The 26,394-nt window shown below is 59.0% G+C and overlaps 1 protein-coding gene across 3 annotated transcripts; it reads right to left on the minus strand.

Moving 5' to 3' along the window:
• Positions 1-1,103: 1,103 nt before the first annotated feature.
• Positions 1,104-26,394, minus strand: LOC116448784 (diacylglycerol kinase beta-like). Of its 3 annotated transcripts, XM_032119718.1 has the most exons (25): positions 26,308-26,394; positions 20,858-21,124; positions 18,665-18,741; positions 17,539-17,704; positions 16,587-16,826; positions 15,720-15,890; positions 15,350-15,399; positions 14,689-14,763; positions 14,475-14,594; positions 13,477-13,594; positions 13,104-13,192; positions 12,642-12,758; positions 12,431-12,529; positions 12,170-12,283; positions 12,009-12,082; positions 11,825-11,899; positions 11,651-11,736; positions 11,354-11,443; positions 10,862-11,022; positions 9,807-9,871; positions 8,809-8,899; positions 5,986-6,187; positions 4,722-4,842; positions 4,575-4,635; positions 1,104-3,978 (listed from the first exon to the last, which is right to left on the minus strand). In XM_032119718.1, exons 2-25 carry the CDS (start codon positions 20,922-20,924, stop codon positions 3,880-3,882), a joined length of 2,628 nt encoding a protein of 875 aa, XP_031975609.1. In that variant the 5' UTR covers positions 20,925-21,124; positions 26,308-26,394; the 3' UTR covers positions 1,104-3,879. The 3 variants fall into 3 exon arrangements, with proteins under 3 accessions (XP_031975609.1, XP_031975610.1, XP_031975611.1); XM_032119719.1 differs by lacking the exons at positions 20,858-21,124; positions 26,308-26,394 and having other exon boundaries at positions 18,681-18,741; XM_032119720.1 differs by lacking the exons at positions 13,104-13,192; positions 13,477-13,594; positions 14,475-14,594; ... (6 more) ...; positions 20,858-21,124; positions 26,308-26,394 and having other exon boundaries at positions 12,170-12,278; positions 12,642-12,733.

The following is a 26,394-nucleotide window of genomic DNA, read 5'->3' on the forward strand; positions in this document are numbered from 1 at the left end:
TGTAACGAGGTGGTGAGACCTGCCATGGGGCCCTGTCGGTGGCTGCTCAGGGAGGACGCAGCACTTTGCACAAGATAAATGGGCTGTGCGGAGGCCTCACATTGTTGTGGAGGGAGGCTAGGAAGTTATTGCTGGAGAAGGCAAAACCAAGGTGTTTGGTTACATGTTGCACATCTCAGCTTAGGAAGGAGAGGAACCTTCTGCTTGGATCCTGGGAAGCTGCCCAGGGGCTAGGAAGCCTGTCCGTACAGAGATGTCCTGGCCAGCTCGAAATCCTCAGGTCGTGGGCTTGTCAATGTCCTGGGAGAGCTGCCCAGCGTGTCTCTGGTAGGAACTCCTCTGTCGATGCTGGGTTACTAATGAGCTCCCAAAGCCCTCCAGGGCCACCTCCAGCCCCCAGGGCTGATGGTGGTCACCACAGGTAGCTCATCTGCCTTCGTGTCCCGGGCGGAATGATGGGGGGGCTGCTGGGATACACCGCGTGCCAGGGGAGGAAGCACACAGGGCACGGGGTGTCCTTGCTGCTGGGGGCCGCTCCCGGGGGGCTCTGCAGGCACTCGTGCTCTCACTTCCCCTCTGCACAAAGGCAACCAGGATTAAATCACTGCAGGTAAAATTAGCAGATGACACATGGGCAGGCGGGTGGCAAAACCCGGGCCGGGGAGCACAGCGGGCAGAGGGGCTGAGCTGGGTCACTGCAGAGCTGGGGGGCACAGTGGGCACCCCACATCAGCTGCAGATCCGCACCGTCTGCGGGCTGCTCAGCACCCCTGGGACAGGGAGAGGTGATGAGGCCGAGTGCAGCTCTAGGACAGGCGGGTGGGAGGTCACAGGAAGAGCAGAAACCCCTGGAGAACCAGGGCTGGGAGGGGGGATGGTGACCGGTGCCTGCTAAATTTAGACCCCACTGAGGAAAAAAAAAAAATTCGCAAGCTCCAAATTTAGCCGGATGCAGCTCCCACCGAGCACCGCTCCATCGCGCTGCTGCTGCTGCTGCCAGCACCCCTTCAGCCCCGGCACCCGGGATTGGGCACCATCGCTTTTAGTTCCCAGAGGTGGGGACACCACACCTGGCCAGGAATCACCCCCGTGCACCGCAGGAGTTGAGGAGTTCATTACCATCTTTATTGGAGGCAAACCCACGGCAGCCCAGGTGTACACGGCAACACGCGCTACGCTACGGACACCACTCCATGCAGGCAACCACGGCTACACACACACAGGGAGGAGTGGGCTGGGGCTCCCGTGGGAGTGGCGTTCCCCAGCTCTCAGGGGTCCCCCAGTGCAGCACCAGCGCCTAGGGGCTTGTTTGGGGGTTTGGTTCCATCCCACGCACTTGGGAACTGGGAGACACTGGGGAATGGGGGGGATTACAGCCTCGAGTGCCCCTCAGCTGCACGGCGTATTCGTCCCTGGAGCCGGGGACAGCTCAGCTGAAGTCCCGGCCTCTGTGGGTCCCTCCCGGCCTCTGTGGGTCCCTCCCGGCCTCGGGACCTTTGCACCATCAGACTAAGGAGGTTGGGAGCTGGCAGGCCCAGGGAACCATGCCTTTGGCAGTGTGAGAGCAGATTGGAGCTGGGTCCCCTGGGCCAGGTGGCAGGGCTCATCTCCCTGGCCATCGGAGGGGACATCTGGATTGGAGCAGAGTGGTGCTGGTGTATCACCGTCCCACTGGCCCAGAGCGGTGGCCCTGGGCTCCCTGTGCCCCGCAGGACGTGGCTGAGCGTTCAGCCCTGGATTTCAGCTCCTCAGCCCTGGTGCTGCCAGACCCAGGGGTGCAGGCACAGGCACAATGCCCTCCTGCTTCCTCCGGCTCTGCCACCACCGACAGCAAACCGCAGCAGAGACCCCAGTGCTGCTCTTTGCCCGGAGCCCAGCAAACTGTGACGGGGCAAAGAGCAGGGAAACCACTGCTGGCTCCATGCAGGCTCTGGGATAAAACCCCGGGCTGAGGGTGAGTGGGCAGGGAAATGGAACCAAACCTGTTGACCTTGTGTGCTGCCATCCCACGGAACAAACCTGTCACCCTCCCGCTGGCAAAGCTCTGGAGATGGCGGAGGTGGTTTTTTCACCCTCCCCAAATGCGGGGCTGTGAGGCACTCCTGCCCTTGGCAACGGACTGGGCAAACGGAGGCAGCTGGTTTGTGGGACCTGGGGTTTGTTTGGCCTCGCTCCATCTGCTTTCACCTGGCTACTCATAAACAGCCGCCTCGGGGGACAAGGAGGAGGAGGAGGAGGAGGGTGGATTGGTGCACTGCGGGTGACGCGTGCCTGTGTACACAGGTCACAAACAGGTCCCTTGCAGCTCACTCTGAAACACAGTGATGGCAGCACCCTCTGCCAGGGGAATGCTCTTGCAGGGGGACCTGCAGCATCAGGAGGGACTGAGTGGGCACTGGGAAACTGGGGAGGACAGGGTGACTTGTCCCAGCCCTGTGGCAGGGACATGGGGACAAGCAAAAGTTTTCCTGCCTGCAGTGACATCCATGGGGTACACACCGCTCCCAGCTTGCTCCCAGCAGCACAGGAGCCTCCACCAGCCCTAAGGGAGCTGCCTGGGAGCAGGGGTAATTCAGGATGTGGTTGTATCCTGCTGGAGGCAGTGGGTGACTGCAGAAGCAACCAGCAGCCCTTTCCATGGGCAAGTCTTGCCAACTCCTGGCTCCTGGGGAGTACATTCAGACCACCACACACAGATATCTGTCTTCTGGTCCCCGTGGATCCTGGAGAGAAGCTGCATGCCCTGATCTGTCCATCCATGGGTGATGCCACCAAAACCTGCCTGAGCATCCCAGTGGGCCCCGGCAGCCGTGCAGGCAGCAGCACCTGAGAGGCTTCTTGGATTTGGAGTGGGTTGTGGGGAGACCTGGCCATAGAGAAACCGAGGTGCAATCACTGTGCCCCACTCCCTGCAGCCCGGGAGCATCAGAGGCAGCACCTGTCTCACAGGGACAGCACCAGCCTGGCGGAGCACGTCGGGAGATGTGTCAAAGGTGGTGGGGACACTCTCAAGCAGAGAAGAGCTTCTGGATGTCTGTCCCCAGGGTCTCCAGCCCCTGGCACAGGCTGGCAGGCTTTAGGAGAGAGGAAAGTCCATGTGGAAGGAGGTGCCATGGAGGACAGCCAGCACAGGAGGGAGGTGGTGTCTGTGTCCAATCCACGCTCCTAAAAAGCTGATCTCCAGACTCCCCCCAAAGTTTGCTAAATAAATACATAAATATGAACACAAAGCCCAGAACTGGGGCAGCTCCCCCCAAAATCCCTTTTTTTGCCATTTCCCTGTAAAAACACAGTCTTCTGCCATCCACCCCACGCTTGTCCCTGTGCACTGTCTGTCCCCAGCCTGTTCCACACCTCGTGGCTCACCCGGCTGGCAGAAATGGTTCTTTGCATCTCTCTCAAACCCCACAGCACAGAGGTGAGCAGCCCAGATGGCTTCTCTAGGCTAAGGAAATAAATAATTCCTCCCATTGCAAGGACTGGGGGACAGAAAGCCGGTGCAGCGAGACACCGAGTGGTCTTCAGGAGGATGATAAATAAATAAGTGGAGCTTGGCGCTGCCTCTGGAGCACATTCACTGGCAGCTTGGCTGGAGGGTATTTAAATAAAGGGGAAAAAAAATCCCAGTCCTAGGGCTGCTCCAGCAAATGTGCTCCCTGCATGCCAGCCTGCCTTCTCCCCCTTCTTCCATCCCAGCTTGACAGGATGCTCGTGGTGATCAGGAAGGAGCCTACAAGGCCTTCCCAGGAGAAATAATCCCCGCTGGGCTTGGAGGGGGAGTTTCTGTCCCCGCCGCAGAATGGGGATTTGGGAACCCCTGCATCAGGCAGGTGGCTGGGACGCTGAGTGCCTCCAGGCTGTGGACCCTTGGATGCTGCTCTAATCCCGAGTTCGGCTTCTCCTCTTCAGGAAAAAGAAGCTGCTCTTCTGGGGGGGCCCCAGCAGCATGGGCACCTGGCTTTTATGTGTGATCTTGACCTAAAAAGAAGTAGAAAAACCCAGCTCAGTAAGAGGGCCCTGAGCCCTCCCAGGCACCCTCCGGCCCCAGGACCCTCAGGAGTGACCCCGTGGAGCTGGGAGCAGCTCAGCACCGGGGTGAAGAGCTCTGGAATCACGTCCAGGTAGTGGTGGGATGGGAAGAGGATTTCTCCTCTGTGCATCCCAGTAGGGGACCCCACTGCAGCTCCCGCAGGGAGGAACGCTGCAGCACCCATCCACCGAGAAACGGGCGTGTCCCGAGTCCGGGGCTGCCACGGCGCAGTCACAGCTGGCCGGGCTCAGCGGCCGCCCACCGGCAAGCGAAAGAGCCTCCCTCCACATCCAGGGGCTTTGCTTCCAGGAGCCAAGGCTGTCCCATCCTGCTGTGCTGCCGGCCCCTCCTGCCCCATCCCGACATCCTGCCAGCCCCTCCTGCCCCATCCCACCATCCTGCCAGCCCCTCCTGCCCCATCCCACCATCCTGCCAGCCCCTCCTGCCCCATCCCACCATCCTGCCAGTCCCTCCTGCCCCATCCCACCATCCTGCCAGCCCCTTCTGCCCAGCCCGGCTTCCTGCCCCCTTCCTGGGGACTCACGGTGCAGGACGGCTGCATCCAGGGCTCCCCATCCACCTGCATGGGCAGCAGCTTGGACGTCCTGCGAAGCACAAAGGAGAGACGGGGGTGACACAGGTGTCAGGTTTCACTGCCGGTCGGGCGCTCAGCTGTGAAGGTGACAAATACCTGATGATGACGGAGGAACACTGGGCCAGTCTCTTCCCTGCACTCTTCAGCCCCGTGTAGATCTGCCCCATTTCCATGGCGCCTTCCAGCCCCACCACCTCCAGGAGATGGTCGCTGAGGTCTGCAAGAGAGAGGGATCTGAGCTGCTCTCCCCATCCCCAGGGATCCCCCGCCTTCTGCCCTCACTCGAAACCTCCAGGGCTGCTGGCTGTCCTGAAGCACAGCGCGGCTGGTGGCACAGTGGGGATTTAGCCAGATGTCCTCTGTTGTCCCGAGACCACCAAGCTGGGTGTTTCCAGCGCTGGGTAATGCTGCTATCCAAAATCTTTGGAGCAAAAGTACTCCTGGTCTGAAACAGCACCTGGGCCTGCATGGCTGCAGGGCGCCAGCCCAGATCCCCACCAGCCCTTTGACTGTTTGTTTGCAGCGTATGAAATGGTGACGCCTCTTCCCTGGGTGCCCTGGGGTGCTGCAGCTCCCCAGAAGCCAGCACACAAGGCAGAATCCTCGCTGTGAGCAATCTGCTCAAATCCCAGGGTATCGCCTCTTTTCACAGCTCATCCTGCTCTGCTGGGCTGCCAGCAAGGACACCCGACACTGGTGCAGCTCTTTGCTTCAGGGTCCTCTTTCACACACACCCCCTCTTACCCCTGAGAAGTCCTCTGAGCCTCCCATGCCCTCTCGCCCACCCAGGAGTGGGGATGTCCCCTGCAGTCCCTTTGGGACCGGCTTGTGCTCTGCCCCGCTCCCTGCAGCCTGTCGCCCCTGGCTCACGCAGCAAGGGACAGACAGTGACAGTCTGGGATGTGACACCACTGTTCTGGCAGCCACATCACAGGGGGGCTGATTCCCAGCCCAGCCCCAGGCTGTGGGAGGTGGTGGGTGGAAAACCCAGGCACCTTGCCTGTTTTGCTGGCTGCTTTCTACCCCACTACTCCCCACTGGGGAACGCTGCCAGCACTCTCCCTGCCCGCAGCGACGGCTCCGGTGGCCTCAGTAGCGGGTGCAAGGTGCCAGCTGGGCTCAGCGTGGGCACTGTGCTGCTCCCAAACCCTACATCCAGGCTGGCAGCGCTGTGGTGGAGCCTGGCAAGACGCTTACAAAAGCCCTTGGTGCCAGCTCTGCAGTTGGGTTCCAGCTCCTCCTCCTTATTGTGGGGTCACCATGGCACCCCAAAAGACACCGAGCTGACAACAACTCCTCCAGTGCTGCTGCTCCAGAGACAGTGGGTGCCCAGTGCCCCTGTGCTAACCCCACCACTCACCCTGCACGCAGAACTTCAGCTCCTTGGCGTCGGTGACCACTGTGCCAGGCAGCTTCTCTGGCGCCTTCTTGCCCAGCCGGTTGTAACCACGCTGCTTCTTGGTCTCGCCCCACAGGTTGGAGCCCCCGTACATGCTGGGGATGTTGAGGATGGCAATGCCCTCCAGGGACGTGTTGCTCAGGTCTAGCAGGGTCCCATCGCACTGCGGGGTACATGGGTGGCATCAGGAGGGTCGGGGCAGCTGTGCCCACCACATGGAGCCCAGCCTCCTCTCCCCGCCATGGAAGCGCGGGTCCCTGAGCACAGCATGTCCCCGGATGGTCTCTGGGGGCATGGGCAAACCCAGAGTGGCTGGGGCTGGAGGTACAAATACCCTCCCACTTTGCCTTTCTAGAGTGATTGTCAACTCCTTGTGCTGCTCTCCCCTCTGTTTCCGTGGGAGTTTTACTACAGGTCCAAAACAGCAGGTTCAAAAAAAGCGAATTCCTGGGGGACCACATAAAACCTTGGCTAAACTCGGTGCTGTGACCCAAAATAGGAGGCAACACCACCTTGATCCTAAAGCGACTTCCACCCAAGGAGCTCCAGCACCTGCTTTCCCCCCTCTCCTTATCCAAACTGACTCCAAAGGACTGGAAAGTTTGGCTGCCCAAAAAGTAGCTCAAACCAGTTTGTCTTCAAGTGCCATTTGGAAACTAGAAATAAGGCTGGAAGGAAATTAGGGGAAGGTGTCAGAGGGAAAAATGTCAGGTTTTGGAGAGCAAACCACAGGAGAGCACACAGAACTGGCATCCCAGGCTTCGCTGTCGTGCAGCAGGACTGCCTCAGCTGAAAACTCCCTGTAAAAGTTAAAATATCCATTGCCTGCAGCTTTTCCACAGGACTGAAAGCAACAGCCTTGGAAATGCTTTTCTTAACTTCAAATATTCTCACGCTACCCTGACATGGATCCCCTTCCTAGATACCTCTGGTGGAAGCAGCCACTTTTCCATCCAACTGGAATTTCTATCAAGCATTCCTACTTTCCTTGAGGCACCTGCTCTCTACCTGCCACTCTGTGCTTCAGCAAATCCCAGCACAGCTTTTTCCTTGCGTTCTGGTGATGCAAAGGCATCTCTGCCCTCACTTCTTGTGCTGAGAGGAATGAAATGGGCTAAGAAGCCCCTTTCTGGTTGTTTTCCTTGAACAAAGGTCTAGAGCTCATTTTTACCACCCACTTGGCCAGTGCTGAGGACACCAAGCCCATGTGTGTGGGGCTGGGCGCTCACACAAGCGAACCCCTTGGTGTGTCAGATCCTTTCTGCTTCCCCTGGTGCTGCGGGATCTTATTTTTAGCCTCACATTGAAAGAAAAAGCAGGAATCTTCTGGTTTGGGAGGGACGAGCTGTCTCTCCAAGGCTTGGAAAGGATGTTAATCCTTTCGTTCTCAGTACATCTTAATGATACTGTGATTTGCAGGAAGAGAAAAGACCGTAATGCTCTGAGCAGTGGGTACCGAGCTCCGATTCCTGGCGGGATGGACAACACACCTCGAGCATCATCCCCAACCACAGGCACCTTTCCCACCTGCCAGTGAGGCAGCGGGTGCCAGCCCAGCCGTGATGGGATGGGAGAGAGTTGGCTGCCAAGAGTGCAGGATGCTGGGATGCTGCAGGAGCCTGTTCCTGCCCACAGCCGCCCACGCCTGCCCACAGCCGCGGGCAGGAGCGATTCTCCCTGCAGAGTCCTCCCCAGCTCGTGCCAGCGAGCTACAATGGGCCCTTTGAGCAGGGGCAGCTGACGGCGCGCTGGCAGCGAGGCTGGAAGGAGAAATTTGCAGCTGGGGGAAAAAGCAAATTCATTTCCAGGAGTTGTAGGGGGAACGAGTGCCAATTTCCAAAACAAAACTGCTATTTCTCTGCAAGGCTGACAGTTGCCTGGGAGCTGGAGGGAGGACAGGCGGCTGCTTTCAACTTCAAATACTGTGGGATTAACACTTTCCTGCCAGAGGGCTCAGCTGGTGGGGAGCACCCCGAGAAGGAATGGGGGGGCACCTCGTGCCCATCTCCAGCAGCATTCAACTCCACAGACACGGACTTTGTCCACCCCACACCCTGCTGCTTGGATGGGGAAGGGGGTGAGATGGTTGTGATGCTGGTCCTGCCCCTTCCCACAAGTTCCCAAGGGTGCAGCTACCCACCTCAGGCTTTGGGAAGGGAAGAAACTCCCCGTATGGAAATGGGCATCAAAATCCCTCTGCCCATGGCCACACGTCTGCAGGGCCAGCTCTCTGCTCGCTGCCCACCGCCAGCACCCCTGCACCCACCAGCTGCTCTGACTCCCACCACCTCTTGCAGCAAGTGCTGTTTTCTCCCCTCACCCTCCAGCCTAAGTTATAAAAGGGTGGATTATCCAGAGATAGGGAGAGACGGAAGTTTACAGCCCAAATCCCCAGCGCCAGCGCGGAGAAGTGACAGCGCTCTTAGCAACCACGGGCCCTCCCCCCGGCTCTAATTAAAGGCTGTTTCCATGTCAGCCAATGAGGGCTGGGAGCAGCGCGGAATTTACAGAGAGAATATTCCAGGCATGCTCTCCAGTACAGCTGGAAGTGGGGAATACAGGATTATTCTTCTGCCCACAGCTGGCTGGCTTTGTAGCAAGCTCTGTGTGGTGGGATAGGAGGTCCTGCCAGCCACCATGTCCTCCTGCCATAGTGAGGGGTCAAAGCCATGGTGGCACCCTCTCCCCAGACAGCTAAAGGCCTTGCCTGAGGGATCCATGGGCAATGGCTCCAAAAAGCCTTTGTGCCATGATGGGAGCCAAGGATCATCACAGGAAACCCACCTCAACCTCAACATAGTCATGGAGCTTCTTGCAGGTGGCTGCAAAGGTCTCTGATGTCCCGAATTCGAAGTACCACAGCTTGTTCTTCATCCTGGGGCACAGAGACATGTCAGTATCCCTCCTGGAAGCAGCACCTTGCACCAGTCAGCAGCAGGATGGGCTGCCAGAGACTGTCTGGAGCTGCTGTGCTGGGGACATGAGCCATGGATGACACAAGCCATTGTGGAGAGGGACCACTGGCATCGTGGCCCTAGGGAGCTGTGTGGTGGGATGGGGGTGTGCCTGGGGGTTGGGGGGGCTGTCAGGGGGTGGCTGGAGCAGACCTGGCTCTGACACCCAGCAGAGGGGGAGAATGGGGGTGCTGGGTGCTCCCTTGGCATGGGATGTGCTGTCAAGAAACAGGACACCTACGGAGGGGATGTCTTGCACCTCAGCAGCCTCCCAGCACCCCCCTAAGCAGCCCCTGACCATGGCTCGTTCCCTGCATCAGCTGCTGTGCCAGGCTGTGAGGGGGAGCTGTAAGCTGTGAGAGGCTGTGAGCCGAGAGGAGCTGAACTTGAGGGCAGGGCTGGACACTTTGGTCCACTCGGGGTTTTTCTAGCGGGTATTTCTAAACCTGGGGATGGGGGTCACAAGCCACAGCTCCTGCTGCCATCACCACATTTCCATGCACCCTGAGCACAGTGGGAACGAGCCGTGACCTGCTGCCTGCCCTGCCCTCCCTGCCTGGCCTGCTCCTGCTCGTCCTGGAATTCCATACTAATTATAAAGCATGAATGAACGTAACCGGGTGTGCGGCCAAGTTTGAGCAGCCTGCCACACCTGAAGAAGCATCCCAAACCTCCACCATACCTGGCCCTGGACCCCCACCACGCCTGGTACATGCCCTGCCTGTCCCCTAAGGTTGGCCAAACACCAAATCCTCTTGGCAGGGTGCATGGCAGAGGCAGGGTGCCCCCCACAGCCAGCTCTCAGGGGGGCCCTCGGGAAGCCCTTACCTGCTGTTGAATTTCTCAGGGTGCTTTTCTCGCATGATGTGGAAGCGGTGGGCGATGGAGGCGTCCTGCGGAGAGTGGGAGCACAGAGACATCAGTGGCACAGCAGAGAAGCAGAACCCCCTTCTTCTGCCCCCTGGGCACGTGTTGGGATGTGGGTGCTCAGCTCCTCATGCTCGCCACTGGTCCCGGTGGCACAATGACACGGTGTCATTGATGATGGCATTGATGGCCCAAGGTGCTGGAGGGACCCTCAGCCAGGCTCTTCCCAAAGCTTGTTAGGGGAGACATAATTAGCGCACTCGGCCTCCTTCCCTCATCACAGGGGCTCTGCATGGAGGGGATGATCAGAGGGGAGGAAAGGCACCCAGTGGAGCAGTGGGGCTCTGAGGACACCCCAAGACCCTGCACCCTGACAGCTCCCCTTGCAGGATGGCAGCTCTCCTGAAACTCATCACAACCTCTCCTTGTGCACAGTGGGGGTGCTTAAGCCCAGCTCAGAAGCTGTCACCAAATGCCACCTGCAGTGACACCCCCTGGCATCAGCAGGAGCTGATGTACCCCAGAAGCGTCCTGCAGTGCTGCAGGTGAGTGACCCATGCTGTGGCGGCACCCCTGTCACAGACAAAAATGCTGCAAGCCCCTGGGAAGAGAAGGGCTGTCCCCAAAACCTTCCTGCTCTCAGGACTGACCCCCAGCACTGGGGGAAACCCCTGTGGCACAGGGCTGTCATCGTCCCCCAGGCTCCCTAACCTCTCCAGGTCAGGAAAACACAGGGAAACGCAGGGCTTTGCTGATGGGTGCTGTCTTGGCAGGTGGGGCGTCCGTGTCTCTGGGACCCCAAACTTCCCTGAATCCTGTTTAAGCTCCTTTCACATTCACTCTTCCAACATTCCTGCTGGGAAGATAGAGATCCTATGCCTGCTTATGTAACTTGGTGCTGCCTTTACAAATGAAAATAAAACCAGAAAAACAAGGCCAAGAGACGGAAGGAGGTTGGGAGTGTGAGCAAGGAGGGATGGGAAGGGAGAAACCAACTCCTGCCCCATGGGACTCACCACCCCAATGGAGAAGTAGTTGTTGATGATGGTGGATGGGACGGGATCTCCGTTGGCCTCCCTGTCACTCGGAATGATGTCTATCTGCCAGCGGTCCAGCATCACCTCTGTGCTGTGCTCTATGTCTTTCAGGACTTTCATTAGGTTGCCTCCTTCATAGCCTGGAAAGGAAGGAGGATGAAGGAGGATGAAGGGGAGCACAGCCATGTCATAGCCAGGTGCCAAGCACTTGAGGGCAGCTGCTGCGGCACATTCTTGCAGCAGCGGCAGAGATTTTGGCTAATGGCAGGGCTCTCCAAATGGAAAAGGTTGAGCAGGATCCAGCTGCGGGGGGTTCAGAAAGCAGCAGCTGCTCTTTTTGGAAGGAGTTAGAGGCACCAGGCTTCCATACAGGTCTGAACTGCATCCCAGGAGCCCTCCCTCCCCTGGGATGGCCACAAGGAAGGGCTCCCAAGGACTGGCCACCCCCGGGCAATGCTTGCCCGTCCTCACCTCCTCCCCAGCGCAGGCACCGTGCGAGGTCATTGCCCGTTCCCAGGGGCAGGACGGCCACTGGTGGGTGCTTCACCAGGTTTGCCTTATCTGCAGTTCAAGGGAGAAGAGAAGTTTGGGGCTGACAAGGCTCATTCCCTGCTCCTCTCCATGTCCCTCCTCCACCAGCAGCCTGGAATGATGCTGCTGGCAGGACCACCACCCCACTTTCACTGGGGGAATATCGGGAATCTGTGGCCGATCACCAAGGATGCAGGTGGATGATGCTCTGCAGGAACACGGCTGTCCCTTGCTCACCTATGCAGTCCAGGATCCAACCCACCGTGCCGTCCCCTCCACAGGCCAGCACACGGAAATCTGGAGTGTCCCGAAAGAAGTTCAGCCTGGAGAAAGCCAGGAGAAACAAGGGGTGACGTGGGAGAGCAGCGCCCGGCGGGAGGGGGCAGAGGATCACCTGCAGCAACTCCATACCCTGGCGTGGGCCCGCCGCGGTCCAGGTTGTACACTTGGCGTGGGTTGAGCAGGTAGTGAAACTTCCGAAGGACCCTGGGAACAGGGAATGCCATGAAGGTGATCCCACACTGGGAGTGATGCCCTAGGCACCAGCAGCCCCCAACCCCGGGGGGAAGCTGTTCGCAGGCAGGACCCCACCTACCGCTCGCCTTGCCTTCCTCCACTCTTGGGGTTCACAAACACTAGGAGCGGGTGTGTCCCGGGCTGAGGGCTGATCTGGAGGGCAGAAAACGCCGCTGTGAATTCCTGCCTGCTGTCGAGTTCAGTGGCAGAGCTCACCTGCAGACCGGTACAGGAACCTACCTGCAGCCCTTGCCCATCCACTGTGGTGGAGTTGAACTTGAAGCCCTGGGTGTCCTCGGGGCTGGTGCTGGCGGGGGAGTCGCTCTCCGAGCGTCGGCAGTGGGACTGCCTGTCCTTTGGGGAACCGAGCATGGATGCCCACAGTGCCCGAGAGGGAGTGCCAGCAGCCAGGGGAGGCAGGCGGGCCTGGCAATGCCCTGCTGGGCCCCTGTCACTGGCAGCGAGGAGGGGGGCACTTACCAGGACAAGGGGGGCACTTACCAGAACAACTGGGCAGATGTAGGACGGGAGCAAGATGTGGTCCCGCAGCGGGCCCCCATCACACTCTGGCTTCACATGGGAGGCACACTTGTTGTGGAGCTGGAGGAGGGCAGGAAGGGATGGTGAGCAGAGGACACCTGCCCTCTCGTGGTCAGCAGCCCAGAGCCGGCCCTGCAGGCACCGTGGCTGTGCCCCAGCCCTGGGTACTCACCGTGACCTGGCACCAGACGCAGTGCAGGCCAGTGATGCCCTGGTAGCACTTGATGCTCTTGTGACATCTGTCGCACTTGACGGGCGAATTGCCCTCGATCCAGGTGTGCTGCATCACCTGCAAGGCACGGGGACACTGCGGCACGGCACCCGCTGACCCCCGGCATCTCCCTCCTGCTGAGGGTGCCACCAGGGCTTTGGAAGCTTGTCCTGAAGGGATGCTGCTGATCCAATCCAGCCCCCATGTGGAGCCATGGCAAACCTTGGGGCTGGAGGTCATGTGGGTGCCTGGGGACTGGGGATGGGGTGCATCCTGCAAGGCTTTGGATGCTGGGAATGCCCGTGAGCTGCTGCCCAGGATGTGAGGGGCAAAAGCCAGGGGAAGAAGCCATGGGGAAGCAGAGCAGGAGACCAAGGGGCCAGGACGGCCACTGGCTCAGAAATGCACCAGCTGCCTACTTACACTTGTGTTTCTCTTGGATTTAACGTAGGTGCTGATGCAGGAAGCAATGTCTTTGGACACACACCTCTCGTGGACTGTGTACTTGCAGACTGGTGAGAGAGAAAAACCACAGAGCCACAGAATCATTTAGGTTTGAAAAGCCCTGTAAAACCCTCGAGTCCAACTGTTACCCCAACACTACCAGGGCACCACTAACCCAAGTGCCACCAAGAAGGTGGTCAGCAGCAGGGAGCTGCCCCCTCCCCGCTCAGCCTGCAGCACCCACGGGGCTCAGCACTAACAGGGACCAGTCCTCCCTCCCCAGGGCACCACTGGATGTGGCAGCAGCCACCAGTCTGGGAGTGCAACACTCTGGCAAGGATCCAGGACTCACAGGAGCAGCAGAGGCCCTGCTTGCGGACCCCCAGCAGCATGGTGCGGCAGAAGTTGCAGTAGGCAGGTTTCTTGAAGTGCTTCAGCCTCCAGGCATGCTGCCCATCATCCTTCACGTTCTGCAGGGCAGAAGAGTGGAGGGTGAGGGGGTCACTCCCCTGCTGCCAAGAGCCCCAGCCCCCTCAGCCCATCATTTTGATCAACTTTTCATCCCCTAAAAACCCCATGGTGTTTCTGGGAGTTTGCTCCCAGCAGGATCATGGGCTCCCCCTACTCCCCTTCTCTCTTGGTGTTCCCCAGAGCATCTCCCTGCCACGTCCAGCTCCCACGGACCCTTGGCACAGCCCAGCCACAGGGAGGATCTTGGTGGCTGACAGGAAGGTGACTTCACATTTGGGGTCAAGCTGCCACCACCACCACGGGGTGACAAAAGTACAAACCTCTTACATCTGGGGCCAGGCATGAGTGCCTTGCAAGAGCCAGTTAAAATTCCCTGCTTTCTTGAATTTTTCTGCCAGAAAGCCTGTCCTCCCCCCCACCTCTCCAGGGGAACCATGGGTACCATGAGCAAAACCATCTTTCCCTGCAAACTATTACCTGACGGCCAGGGATGCACTTGAAAGAAATGAAGGCCAAAAGGATGGAAAAACAAGACAGAGAAACAAGGGGGATCCCAACAACCCCACCTTTGCTCTTCAAACCTCACTCTACAAGAGGAGGTGCCATTTGAGGTACTCATTTCAGGTTTTGATTAAATGTTCATCGAACTGGAGTGCACTGCGACAGCAAGGAGCAAGCCCAGCCTGCTTGGGCACAGCAGCTGGCAGTGGCTGCAGCTCAAAAGTGAGCTTGGAAAGATTTGGGGGGTGAAGGGGGCAGGGTAGGGGTGTCAGCAGGGGCTGGGAGCCAGCGTGGGGCTGCGTGGTGCCGTGTGAGCGCGCGGTCTGTTGCTGGGGGTGGGCTGGAGCAGCCGAAGCAGGTGTCCACAGGGACACTCACCGTCTCCATCCCCAGGAGGACCAGCAAGGGGATGGTGGTCATGCCACCCCGGATCCACTCCTCCAGCGTCACGGTCCCGTCGTGGTTGTAGTCGATCTCCTCCATCATAGCCTTCAAGATCTGGAGGAAGGAGAAAATGTGGTGACACGGTGATGCCACCCAGGGCTCTGGCTGAGAGTCCCTGCAGCTGCCCCAGCTGCCTCCAGGCACTCACAGGCTTCAGCTCGGTGGAGTCCCACTCCAGGTACTCGGCCACGTGCACCATCTGGTTGATGATACGATCCAGCTCCTGAGCACAGAGAGACAGCAGTGCCCGATGTTAGGGACGGCTCCAGGCATGAGCAGAGTGTCCAGCCCCAAGCCCCCAAGGTCTACATTCCCATAGCCCCAGGCTACCCCAGTCCCCACCTACACAGGAGGGGCAGCAACACCCCAGCCCTCAATGGGTGCTCCTTCTTTTTTCAGGGCCTTCTGCCCTGAAAACCTGCAAGAAAATCTGTAAGAGGTTTTCCTTGGGAAAAACTATTCTGATAAACCAGATTTTATTTGCAACAGCCTTCAAGGACGATACCCAAAGAACAAAGAGAAAACATCATAGGAGAAGGAGCTGTGCGTGATTTTTTTCTTCCCTGAAATACCATGACCTGATGCAGAGCTACAATTCTTGGTGGGTGGATTTCTTCTAGCTCCTGCTGGATGCAGCAGAGCTGGCATGTGATCCCCAGCTCTGCAGTCCAGCTGCTGCTTTCTTCCTCCCTTCCCATATCTCTGCCCATTTTGGAGCACCTCAGTAGGGTGGTGGGCACCCCAACAGTGTCCTGCATGTTTCCAGCCCCCCGAGCAGCCCCTGCTTTCTCTCCCGAGGGAAGGCTCACCGAGCTGTCCAGGAGGCCGTTTCCATCGGTATCATAGAGGCGAAACATAACTGGAAGGAGGAGAGAAGCTGCTGATAATTAGAGCCCAGCCCAGGGGCAACCTGGGGTGCCCCAGGCACCCTATTCCAGGCTGCTGGAGCCTCAGGGTGGGAGCAGCACTGTGCTGCCTCAGCCAGGGAGAGATGTGACCCCAGGGCTGTGGGGTATCGAAGCCCCTTGGCCAGACGTGGGTGACACAGGCAGGAGCAGAAGGGGAAGCTGAGTGGTTTTCCCAAGTGGACGGGAGCATCCAGCCCTGCACTCGCCCTCGGGCAAACCCCTGAGCCACTGCTCCCCCCTCTGCACAGCACCAGCCCAGGGTCCCACTTACACTCCAGCTTGTCTTCTGCTCGTCCCCTCTCCAGCAGGGACAGGTAGCAGACAATGTCCTTCAGGTGGACCACCTGGGCCAAGGGGGTGGGAGGAGGAGGCGGGGTGGCTTTCTGGGAGCTGGGGTTTTTCCGCAGGCTGAAGGGTAACCTCTTCTCCACTGTCCTCGTGCCTGTGGGCAGGGAGAGAGGCCAGGCACAGGGATGACACGGGACCAGTTGTCACCAGGTGGGACATGGGAACTCTGGGACAGGGACTCATCCAGCGTGGGACTGAGTGACACCACGGGGACACAGATGGGACACAGGAATGGGCACAAAAAGGGCACTTGGGACTGGTGCCATCACAGGCGCAGGGCTGGGCAGTGCCACTCAGTCCCTGGGGTGCAGACTCCCACACCTCCATCACTGCAGCTATGGGCAGGATGAGCAGTTGGAGCCCATGGAAACGTGTCCTGCTGGGAACAAGCACCCACCCAGAAGGAGTGAGCAGCTCAGTGGGCAGCAAGGCAGCTTGCCAGGGTGCCAGGACAGCCCACGCTCACTGATGCCCGTGCCAATAGCAGCCCTCGGCAGAGGGATGCTCCTGGCAGAGGGCCCTTCCTCAGGGGCTGGCAGAGGCTGGGGCAAGGGCCAGCCGTGACTCACCGCCCCATTTCCCCCTCCCTGCAAGATGCTGCCAGGTAATTAAGACAGTGACTGGTGGGGGCTCTGTGGGATGGGATCGGTCGCTCAAGTCTGCCAAGCAAAGGTGTCAGGATGCCAGGAACCCAGTGAGTTTGGAAGGTCACCATGCTGGGGAATTGACCAGAAAATAAGGAAGGCTTGTCACTGCCCGTGTCTCTCTGTGGAGCCCCAGCCAAGCTCACCTGGTGACTGAGGGCTGAGCAGAGACACGGAGGAGATCTTGGAAGAGCCCGAGGAGTTGTGAGCAGAAGTGGTGCCAGTGGTGGATTTCTGGGAGGATGATCTGGACCAGCTGGGGGAGGCATTGGGGATCGATGCCAGGGTGAGGGATGCTGGCTGTGGCTCAGCTGTGTTGCTGTGGCAGCTCTTGGGCTCGGGAGCGTGTCGTCCCAGAGTACTTCGAAGTGTTTTCCCATTGATCCCTGCAAAGCAGACACATGCCCAAGGGCAGGGTGACACCAGGGTGTCTATGCCCCTTGCTCCAGGAACTGCTGCTGGGTGCTAGCCCTGGGTCCTCTCTGCTAGCCCCGTGCCTCTCTGCCCCGGCATCCTAGCCCCAGGGCTCTCTGACGGGCACTGCAGGCGGCCCCTCACCCTCCTGCCTGGCCCAGGAGCTCCCAGCAGTGCTGCCATCCCTGGGTGATGGACACCACAGTGCTCAGGACAGCAAGGATGTGCTCCTCCATCACCAGTCAGAGCTGGGGGAGGTCCTCCCTTTCCTTTTGCAATTTGTAGTCCTTTCAGCAGATGTCTCCACGAGCCATGAATCCACCCGGGAAGGGCTGGGGGAGGCAGAGTTGGGTGCCTTGCCCACACGAGCTGCCAAGTGCAGGGTGGCTGCTTGCACCAGTACCCGTGACAGAGGCACAGGGCACTGCTCTGCATGGAGATGCTGACACGGAGTGACCCGGGCTCTGACTGTGCAGAGGAAAGGGCACGTGCCCTTGCATCCTAGAGAAATCCCTCCCTGGAGCAGCACAGGGCCCTGGGAGACAGATGGGGCAGAGCTGGGTTGTGAGCTGGCCCCGATGCCACCCACCACAGGTGCCACCCCCCAACCTTCATTCCCGCGGGCAGGGTGGGAGCGGGCCCACCGTGCCACGCTGGTGCCCAGCTGGGACAGGGCTGGCTCACCGAGGGTGCTGGGCTGCGACACAGCGGGGCTCTGGTGCTGGGTCTCGGGGGAGGCCTGGCAGATCTTCCGCTTGAAGGAAGTGAAGAGGTGCTGGCAGAGCTCCTCGGGCACGTCTGCCTCCAGGTAGGTCTTCATGAAGAGGCAGAAGCCCTCGTAGTCGATGGGCTGGGGAGTGGGCAGAGGAGGAGGAGGATGGAGGTGCCCCAGGCCACCATGAGGGTGTAGAGCTGCCAGTGGGTGTGGGGCTTCATGCCCTGGGCCCCCCTCACTGGGCACAGCAGCTGCAGAGCCCTCCCCAAAACTGCTGGCTTCCCAAATCCCAGTGGCTCGAGGTAACCTAAAGGGACCCAGAGGCAGCAGGGCCAGAAATGCCCAGAAGTGCCAGCGTGGCTGAGGCAGGCGAGCTGGGAGCAGGGACAGCAGCCAGGGCAGGAGCTGGGGGAGTGGCAGGACAGGGCAGAGCAGTGCAGAGCAGTGGGACCTCCCAGCCCAGCCTCAGCCCCATGGGGACCATCCTCCTCCTGAGGACTCTGTGCCTCCTCCTTCCCCGCTGGGCGCTGCCATTGCATGAGGACGATGTTTTCCAATGGCTTTTGTGGCCCCAGCTGGAGTGAGGGTCCTGTGGTGCCCTGGAATAGCAGGGTAGCTTTATGCCCCTCCTTGCCATGTTCAGCCCACTGATTTTTCTCATTTTGCCTTGATTCTAGTGATTACAGCCTCCATGCAAGGCTCTGTCCTGCTGGCACACTAATAGGTCTCTCGGAAAGCACCGCTTGGAAAAAATAATCCCAGCCTTCTTTGGAGGAGAGTGAGAGGGCACAGAGATATCCCATCCCCATGCTGGCCAAGTCATTTGCTTTTAGGGGGACAGTAAATCCCTCCTGGATTCTGCCTGGCAAGGCAATGCCCCAAAAAGCTCTCAGCGGGATGGGGTGGGATGGCCCCGGGATGGCCTTGATGGGAATCAGGTCCTGGGAGCAAAACCATGGGGAGAGATGGGGGCCAGCCACCCAGCCCTGCCTTCTCCTGCCTGCTTCCAGCTGGGGGAGCTGGGCTGGGGGAGCTTGTGGGGGGCTGGGAGCTGCCAGCAGCACAGGGGGGACACTGGCGGGCACAGGGCCATACCTGTTCGGGGTTGTACCTCGAGAGGACGCCATCCCCATTGAACTCCTCCAGAACATCCTTGAGCTTCTTGGTGGAGTCTGGGGAGACAAAGGCACCGTGCTGAGCATGGCCCCACTGGGCTGCCTTTGTCATCCACCAGCAGGGTGGTGCAGAGGGGTTTATCTGCTGGATATGCAGTTTCTGGATCCTTTTGTGCCTGGAAGAGGCCACTCATGCCCTGCTTCCCCTTCCGCCTTCAGAGGGCAGGGCAGATATGGAAAGCTGGCCTGGGAGCTTTACATACATAGAGAGCTTCCTCCTGCCAGTATGAAAATAAACACAGAGCCAGAGCAAAGCAAGGAAGGCGTGGACCACGCTCCAGTCCCAGCTGCTCTGCTGTGCTAAGCACACCCCTGGGTGTCCCTGCCCCCATGCAGGTGGCTGCTGGCACCCCTTGGCAGGCCCAGTCATCCCAGAGGCTGCCTCGGGCTGCCCATTGGCATCTCCAGGAGGTGCCAGGAGGGAGAAATAGAACTGTATTCATAGAATCATGGAATCATTTAGGTTGGAAAAGCCCTCAAGATCATCAAGTCCAGCCATTAACCAGCACAACTGTGTTCACCACTAAGATAGAAGTGTCCCACATCTGCATGGCTTCCAAATCCCTCCAGGGATGGTGACTTCACCACTGCCCTGGACAGCCTGTTTCAGTGCTTGACTACCCTTCTGGGGAAGAAGTTTTCCCGAATATCCAATCTAAACCTCCCCTGGTGTAGCTTGTGGCCACTCCTTCTTGCCCTATCATTGGATTGGTCCATGCAAACTTCCACACAAGTACTGAAGACTTTCCCTGGCTGAGTGTTCCTAGGGCTGGCGTGTCTGGAGGGACATTCATCCTTTCAAAATAGAGGAAAAAAGGGAAAAGTGGAAAGAGAAAGATCAAGGTGAGAGAACATTCAGCCCTCACCTTCACACATGTCTCTGGGCACGGGCATTTAAAAGGTTCTTGGACACACCAGCCTTGTTAATTACTGTGAAATCCTCTGCAAGTGGGGGCTGTGCTGGCTCTGATCCCCCCAGCCCTCTGCTGGGGAGAAAATTTGCCACAGGACCACAACTGTGGGATGTCTGGGGCACTCAAGGAGGGGGATCCTGGCCCTCCTCAGAGAACCCCCAAGCCCTGTGTCCCCAGCCCGGTGCCAAGCCATCCTCCCAGGGAGGAGGCAGCTACCCATGCTGGCCACACTTTGATTAACAAAACAAAGATGCTATCAGTGTTCTGAGCCCAGCCTTACAGATGGTGCTTTATGGTCTGGGATTCAGGAAAGCAAAGCTCACCATCCTCCAGAGGCAGGATGAGATGCAGAGAGGGATACTGCACACACGCCGCTGCCTGCAGCCCTGCCTGAGGCCTCTGGCTGGTGGGCAGGAGGTGGTGAGGAACTTGTCCCCAGCCTCACCCTTCTGATGTACAATGTCCCCAAGGACAGCCTCAGAGAGCTCACGGGGCCTCTCAGGCATCTCCCACCCAGCCTGCTCACTCCAGGGTCATGCCAGTTCTGCAAAGCAACACCCTTGTGATTTTACACCCCTTCTCCCTTCATCCCGTGGTCCTGGCTGCGCTTTCCTGCCCACCCTGCCCTGCCCCTCTCAGCACCTCTGCGGGCTGCACCGCTTCTCCATCAATGCTGGAAAAAGCACACCCACACTCCAGCTCTCTGGCAAGCAGGACCTCAAGGACCTGGTTTCGGACCCCTGGGCTTTGCCCAGGCTCTCTCTCCAGCTTCTCCCAGCCCCAGGACCCCCTCGGTGCTGCTGCAAATCTCCTCTTAGCAGCAGCAGCTGCAGCAGAGTGTTGCTCTGCAAAAGCACTAAGGAAAATTACTGCAGAGGGTTGGCAGCCCAAAGCGAGCCGTGGAGCAGCTCCGTGTGTTTGGGAAAAGCCAGTCTGCTTTCCTGGTTGGCATTTCACTTCACTAAGGAACGTGGGAGCCGGCCGCCTTCAGAAGGACTGAGCCCAGCTCACGTGTCTGGCCCCCAAAGCTCAGCTCGATCCTTCCGGGCAGGCAGGCATGGGGACCTCAACCAGCCGGTGTTAGGGGTCAGGGATTTTTCCAGACTCCCCATCCAAAATCTAAGGAACCACCTGGTTCTCCAGGGGGACACTAAGGAAAGGTAGGACACCAGTCCAGCACAGATCAACAGGGTACTCACAGTCCGTGTACTGCTGGAGCTGGGCAAACTCGGCAGGGCTGAGCGAGATCCACATGCCATCGCTCATCTTTGGGCAGCAGGGCCTGTGACGGGGGCCACCAGCCACCGTGCTGCCGTGCCAGGCTCAGTGCCACAGGTGCCACACAGGGCTCGGTCACATCGGCACGGCGAGGGGCACGGGGGGCTCTCGGACTGCTGGCATCATCCCGCTGAGCCTGTGAGGAGCCAGCCCCAGAGCTTCAGGGCACCTGGTCAGCACCTTTCTCCCTGGAGGGGACAGAAAGAGAGGGGTCAGCGGAAGGCAGAGACTGGGTCCTGTTGCCACGGCTCCCTGGGGACAGTCACCTTCCGTAGTGGGGTCTGTGGGGCAGGGGGTGGTGAGCTTGGAAATGGGGTGCCAGGGTGTTTTCCCAGCTGGGAAGGACGCCCCACTGCAGACGTGGGGGATCCGTACTCCAGGGAACAGGGAGAGGAGTGTGTGGGCTGCAGTGCAACAGGGGTGAGCACAAGGAGGAGCACGGGGCACCTCGCTGTGTGACCATTCTCAGGGCTCCGTGTCCCTGGGGAAGCCCCTCTGCCATGGAGCCACCCACAATAGCCACAGCTCTCAGTGGCCAGAGGGTGTGGCTGACAGAGGTCAAGCAAACGCCTCAGGCAGGGAAAGGGAGTTGTCACCCCCAGCGTTTTCCAGGGGAACCCAGCAGAAGGGGGAGCAGAAGGAAGCGCACGATTATTTAAAGAAGATGCAAAAACTGGAGGCAGGGAATACAAGAGAGTAGAAACTTCCAGCTTACTCCTGCACCTTTGAGGCCAGTGCTTACTTCCAGAGAACTGCTGTAAATGAAAATCTACAGTCAAAACTGGACACAAGGGAAAAACCTGTGCCACAGAAAAACCCTGACCAAACCTGTGCCACAGAAAAACCCTGACCAAAGGGCCCTCTCCAGCCCACCCTTTTAAAGGCTTCAAAATTTATTCGCTTTTTTCATTTAACTGAATTGGTAATCAGACAAAGGGCAGCATTTGGAGGAGGTGGTTGTTCTCCAAGGAGTTTGATCTCCATTTTAGGGCTGTTTCCCTGCTAAATGTTGGCTCCCAGTTTCCACCAGCCTGAGCTGATGGACTGGAGAAAGCCGAGCAAGGATGAGCTGGAAAAGGTCACGGGACTTGGGATGATGCTTGGCGAGCACCCACATCCCCCAGCTGGCTGCACCTTTCCATTCCCAGAAAAAGGTCTTTGGTTAAGGTGAACAGGTAATTTTGGGGAGCAGTCAGGTCCCAAAAGCCACACCAACCCCACAGAGAGTCCCTAGGGACATTCACATACGGTGTGCACCAGGAGCAGTCTCTTAACCCCTCATACTCAGGGCTTCCCCCACATGTCTTTACAAATGCTATTTTGGCTTTATTTTCAGCTGCTGAAAGTGCTCCAGGGCAAGGTGTGGTCCCAGGGACAAAGCCTGATGTTGGCAGAGGAAGGAGCAAACCCTCTTTGGGGCTGTGGGGAGGATGGTGACAGCTCTGAGGAAACACCCAGATGGCTGCCGAGGGGTTTTCCAGCTGCAAGGAGTGACTGCACACCGAGAGAGGAGCCCGCCAAACCCTGGCTACACACTTGCTGGAGTTAAATGCCACAACTCCCCTTAGTCCTGCTCAGTCCTTTCCTCCCAGGAGGGCAAAGTCGCTGGGGTCTTGCTCCACCCCTCCATGGCCTGGAACTTCTCGGCTGCTTCTGAGGCTGCCTGGAGGGCTCTGGGGCTTGGGGACCCCACAAGATGCTGTTCCTGCCCAGGGGTGGAGCGATGGCTGCCCCAGGATTAGGGAGCAGTGCCCTCACTGCTCTGCCCTGGGGCACCCATGGCAGGATAACATACAATCCAGGGAAAATCTCACCTTCCCACCCTCACTGGGGCCCTGCAGCCCCACAGCAACTCGCCTCCAGCCTGTGACTATCCCAGCTCATGCTGGCAGCTCTTTGTCCCCACGCCACCAACCGGGGACAGGCTGGGTGTGACAGTGGTAGGGCTGGGAAAGAACTATCCAACGTCTTCCCACACTGGTTTTGTGGGGATCTTCATCTTGGTGAAAGCACAAGCAAGAACATGGTGTTTGCTCCTATCCTGGATGATGGGTTTGCCCCAAAGTACCTCCGAGGCTGGTCCAGAAGAACTCAGTCTGTAAGAAATGCCCAGGAACACACACAGACTTCATGTTTCCTGGCAAACAAGCTGTTTGATTCGACCAGAGCCTCTTTTTTATCCTAAACTTATCCAAGGAGAGGCTGAGAGTGCAGAACTAACTAGAAGAAAAGGCCAAGTGGGGGACCTGGCTGGCTCCAGCTCCCCGGAGGAGTCTGGGGGCACTGAGCCCTCCCACAACAGAGGGCAGCAAAAATATCCCTCGCTTCTTTTAATGGTGGGTGATGGGGCGGGGTGACAGGGCAGCACAAAGCACCAGAAGGAAAGCAAAGCAGAGCTAATTGGGCCATCCCAAGGGGCTTTCCCCCAGCAGTTGCTGGAATAACAAATGCCACTTCTGGCGCGTCAGCCTTGGATTTCAGGAAGGGCAGGAAAAAGCCTCCTTAGGAATCCAGCTGCTCCTCGCTTGGCCGCCCTCTGAATTGTCAGCGGCAAATTATGTTCTATTAAATCAAATTTGCCTCTCGCTAAAAATAGCTCCCTACTAGTGTTACAAATAACACCGGATTACCCTGCCTGAAGGCACTCACCGGGACATGGCCCCTCTCCCCCTCCTCGCTCCGTGCCCGCCGGCCGCGTGCGTGGGCTCGGCCGCTCCGCCGGCACCGGCGTGGGCACCGGTGTGGGCACCGGCGTGGTGTGACTCGGGCCAGCCAAAGTGGCTTGGAGAGGATGGAGAGGGGGGATCTCAGAGCCTCCCAAACCTTCCCGGGGGAATAAGTGGTGCTGGAGCTCTTGGGAAGCTGCATGGAACATCCTGCCAGCTCCGGGGATGAAGGAGGTGCTGTTGGGAGCATCGACGGGTGCAAGCAGAGGTGCAGCTCCATGGGAGCCAGGGCCCAGCCATGTAGGGCTTGAAACACATCAACGTGGGAAATGCCAGGCGGGAGGTAGCCATGGGCCAGTTCCCAAGGGTAAGTGGAGCCTGGAGATGCGGCAGGACCAAGCCACGGGCAGCAGAACATGTCAATATCCCTAAGAAAGGGCTGTCCAGGTAGGAGTGTCCATGTCCCTTCAGTATCCAGGGATGGGGGACTCCCAGAAGCAGCGATGGGATGGCAGAGGAGCTGCTTTTCCAGCCAGACATCCCTGTCAGGAGCCTCTTCACCAGCCCCCAGCCGCTGGCTGCCCAAGGCTGCTGTGGATGGAGGACCCAGCTCCTCCATCCCACAGCACAGTGCTCTGGGGGTCACCATAGGATTGGGAGGGCTTGTTCCACTGTCACCCACCTGGCCCCCCACAGGACCACAGCTGCTGATGGGGACCTAATTCTGCCCATGCTGGGGCACAGAACCAGAGGCAACGGGTTGGCAGCTTCCAGGTGCTGGCAGAGCCCCCAGCCTCTGATCAGCTTCACAGGCGTGTGTGGATGGGGCTGCAGCGCATGCCCCACAGTAGATTCCTGCTCCAGATGCCCTTTGGGAAGGAAAAACATCGGCTCCTTGAGCTGCAGGAGGTGGCACGAGGAGGCAACGCTCGTGCTGAGCACAGGCACACGTGCAGAGGCCGTGGCTCCCTGGCAGCAGAGGGATAGAGCACGGCACACGATGCTGGGCTCTTCCCTGCATCCCTGCCCGGGCCTGCAGAAGCCACAGTCACGTGCCACATCTCCTGGGGCAGAAGCATGGCAGGTCCCTGCAGGAATGGCATTTTCCAGGTCTCCCCCCACATCTTTTGGAAAGATCAGCCTATTTTTGTGTTGGATGGGGAGAGGCCCCTGAGGCAGTGGGTGGAGTATAAATCCCTCCTGTCCCACTGCAGCAAACAAACCCCAACCAAGTCACGATCAAACTATTTTCTGCAGTGACAGGAGCTTTTCTGCATTTTGCCAGCCCAAGAGGACACTCACGATCAGCTTTTTCCATTTTCCAAACCTATTGCAGTCTACACATCCCCCTGACCCTCTGACCACCCACCCACACAGAGGAAGGCTTTGCTTTGGGTGCTGAGCACCCTCGTGGCACCAGGGCGATAAAAGGTGCTGGCAGGGGTGCTCGGAGCATCCGTGTTCTCCCTCACAGTGACACAGGGAGAGGTGGGTGGCCGTAGCCAGCCCTCCAGCCCCAAGGTTGGGCTGTGGCTGTACCAACTCCCAACTGGGTGCTGGGAGGGCTTGGCTCAGCCTTGTGACAGCGGGGACCCAGCCTTCCTTGGAACTCGCCCACCCGCCAGGGTCAGGACAGCTCAGCTCATACCCCAGAGACACCAACAACTTCCTGACTTAACCGTTGTTGGATTTTTAGAGAACAATTTTGCTGGCTGAGTTCAGAGCAGACTGGATCTGAGCTAGGATACCTTCGGAGCAAGACCCTTCCCCTTGCCATCACCCCTGCAGGTCCCAGTCAAAACAGATCTTGTCTCATGGAAAAGCCCTTTCCCACACCAGACAGGGAAGCAAATGCTGGCCCTGCAGCCTAAGGACTGGGATCCTCCCCAGGATCCCACCTCCACCACCTTGCACGGATAAGTCCAGGACTTCAGTACACCCCCAAACCCGGCAGATGGAAGCCCTGGCTCTCTCTCCCTGCGGGAACCCTGTGGCCACGAGTCCCGTGGGTTAACCCCACCTTGCATGGGACAACACTGCTTCCTGGTAGCTTTGAACCACGCTCTTCCCTTTCATCCCCCAACACAACCTGCAGAACAAGTCACATCCAGCCTCCTTCCACAGGCCAGCCACACCGAGCACCTCCTCAGTCCTCCTGGCTTCCAAAGCCAATGGCCCCGGCAATTTTTACTTAACAAGAAAGACACTAACGAGCTTTTCCGGCCTGGCAACACAGAGGAACAGCTGGATTGGGCTGTTCTTCTGCCCAGCCAAAGGACGGCTGGTTCTATAGCTAGGCTGAGAACCAACACATGCTGAGACACCAGTGAAGGTGGTGTAGGGTGGTGTAGCCCCCTGGGCTGCTTTAGGGGCTGGCTGCCATCCTCCTCACCCTGGGGACAAGGGTATATGCTGCCCTCTCCTTTTCCCCGGAGCGGAGCCACACGCCTGGGAACCCCGGTTCCCCAACCCCAGCGCTGCCCCACTCCTTCAGCTCCCTAAACCGCTCGGGAAGGGGGTCAGCGCTGGCCCGGGGGGAGGGTCGCGGGCTCCGAGGGCAGCAGACGGGCATCGACGTGCGCTGCCGAGCCGGTCCCGCGTGGGGTGGGGGGTCCCGAGTGGATCGGGGGGTTTGCCCACCACTGAAAGGGGTGAGCCCGCAGGCGTCCCCGCCCCCCCGCGTCCCCCCGCCGCTGTCCCCTTACTTGGCGGCGGCAGCGCGGTGCCATCGGCGGGACCGGCCGAGGCGCTCCGGCGGCGGCTCCGGGGCTGGCGATGCCGGGGAACGCTGG

This window comes from Corvus moneduloides, chromosome 10 (assembly GCF_009650955.1).
Source record: "Corvus moneduloides isolate bCorMon1 chromosome 10, bCorMon1.pri, whole genome shotgun sequence".
Taxonomy (NCBI): Eukaryota; Metazoa; Chordata; class Aves; order Passeriformes; family Corvidae; genus Corvus; species Corvus moneduloides.

Excerpts from the sequence above, each read along its gene's own strand:
- LOC116448784 (XM_032119718.1), bottom strand. The coding sequence starts at position 20,924 with ATGAGCGATGGCATGTGGATCTCGCTCAGCCCTGCCGAGTTTGCCCAG. Across the intron at positions 12,284-12,430 it reads ACATCTGCCCAGTTGTTCTG|GACAGGCAGTCCCACTGCCG; the intron begins GTAAGTGCCCCC and ends GGTTCCCCAAAG. Across the intron at positions 12,083-12,169 it reads TGGATGGGCAAGGGCTGCAG|ATCAGCCCTCAGCCCGGGAC; the intron begins GTAGGTTCCTGT and ends TCTGCCCTCCAG.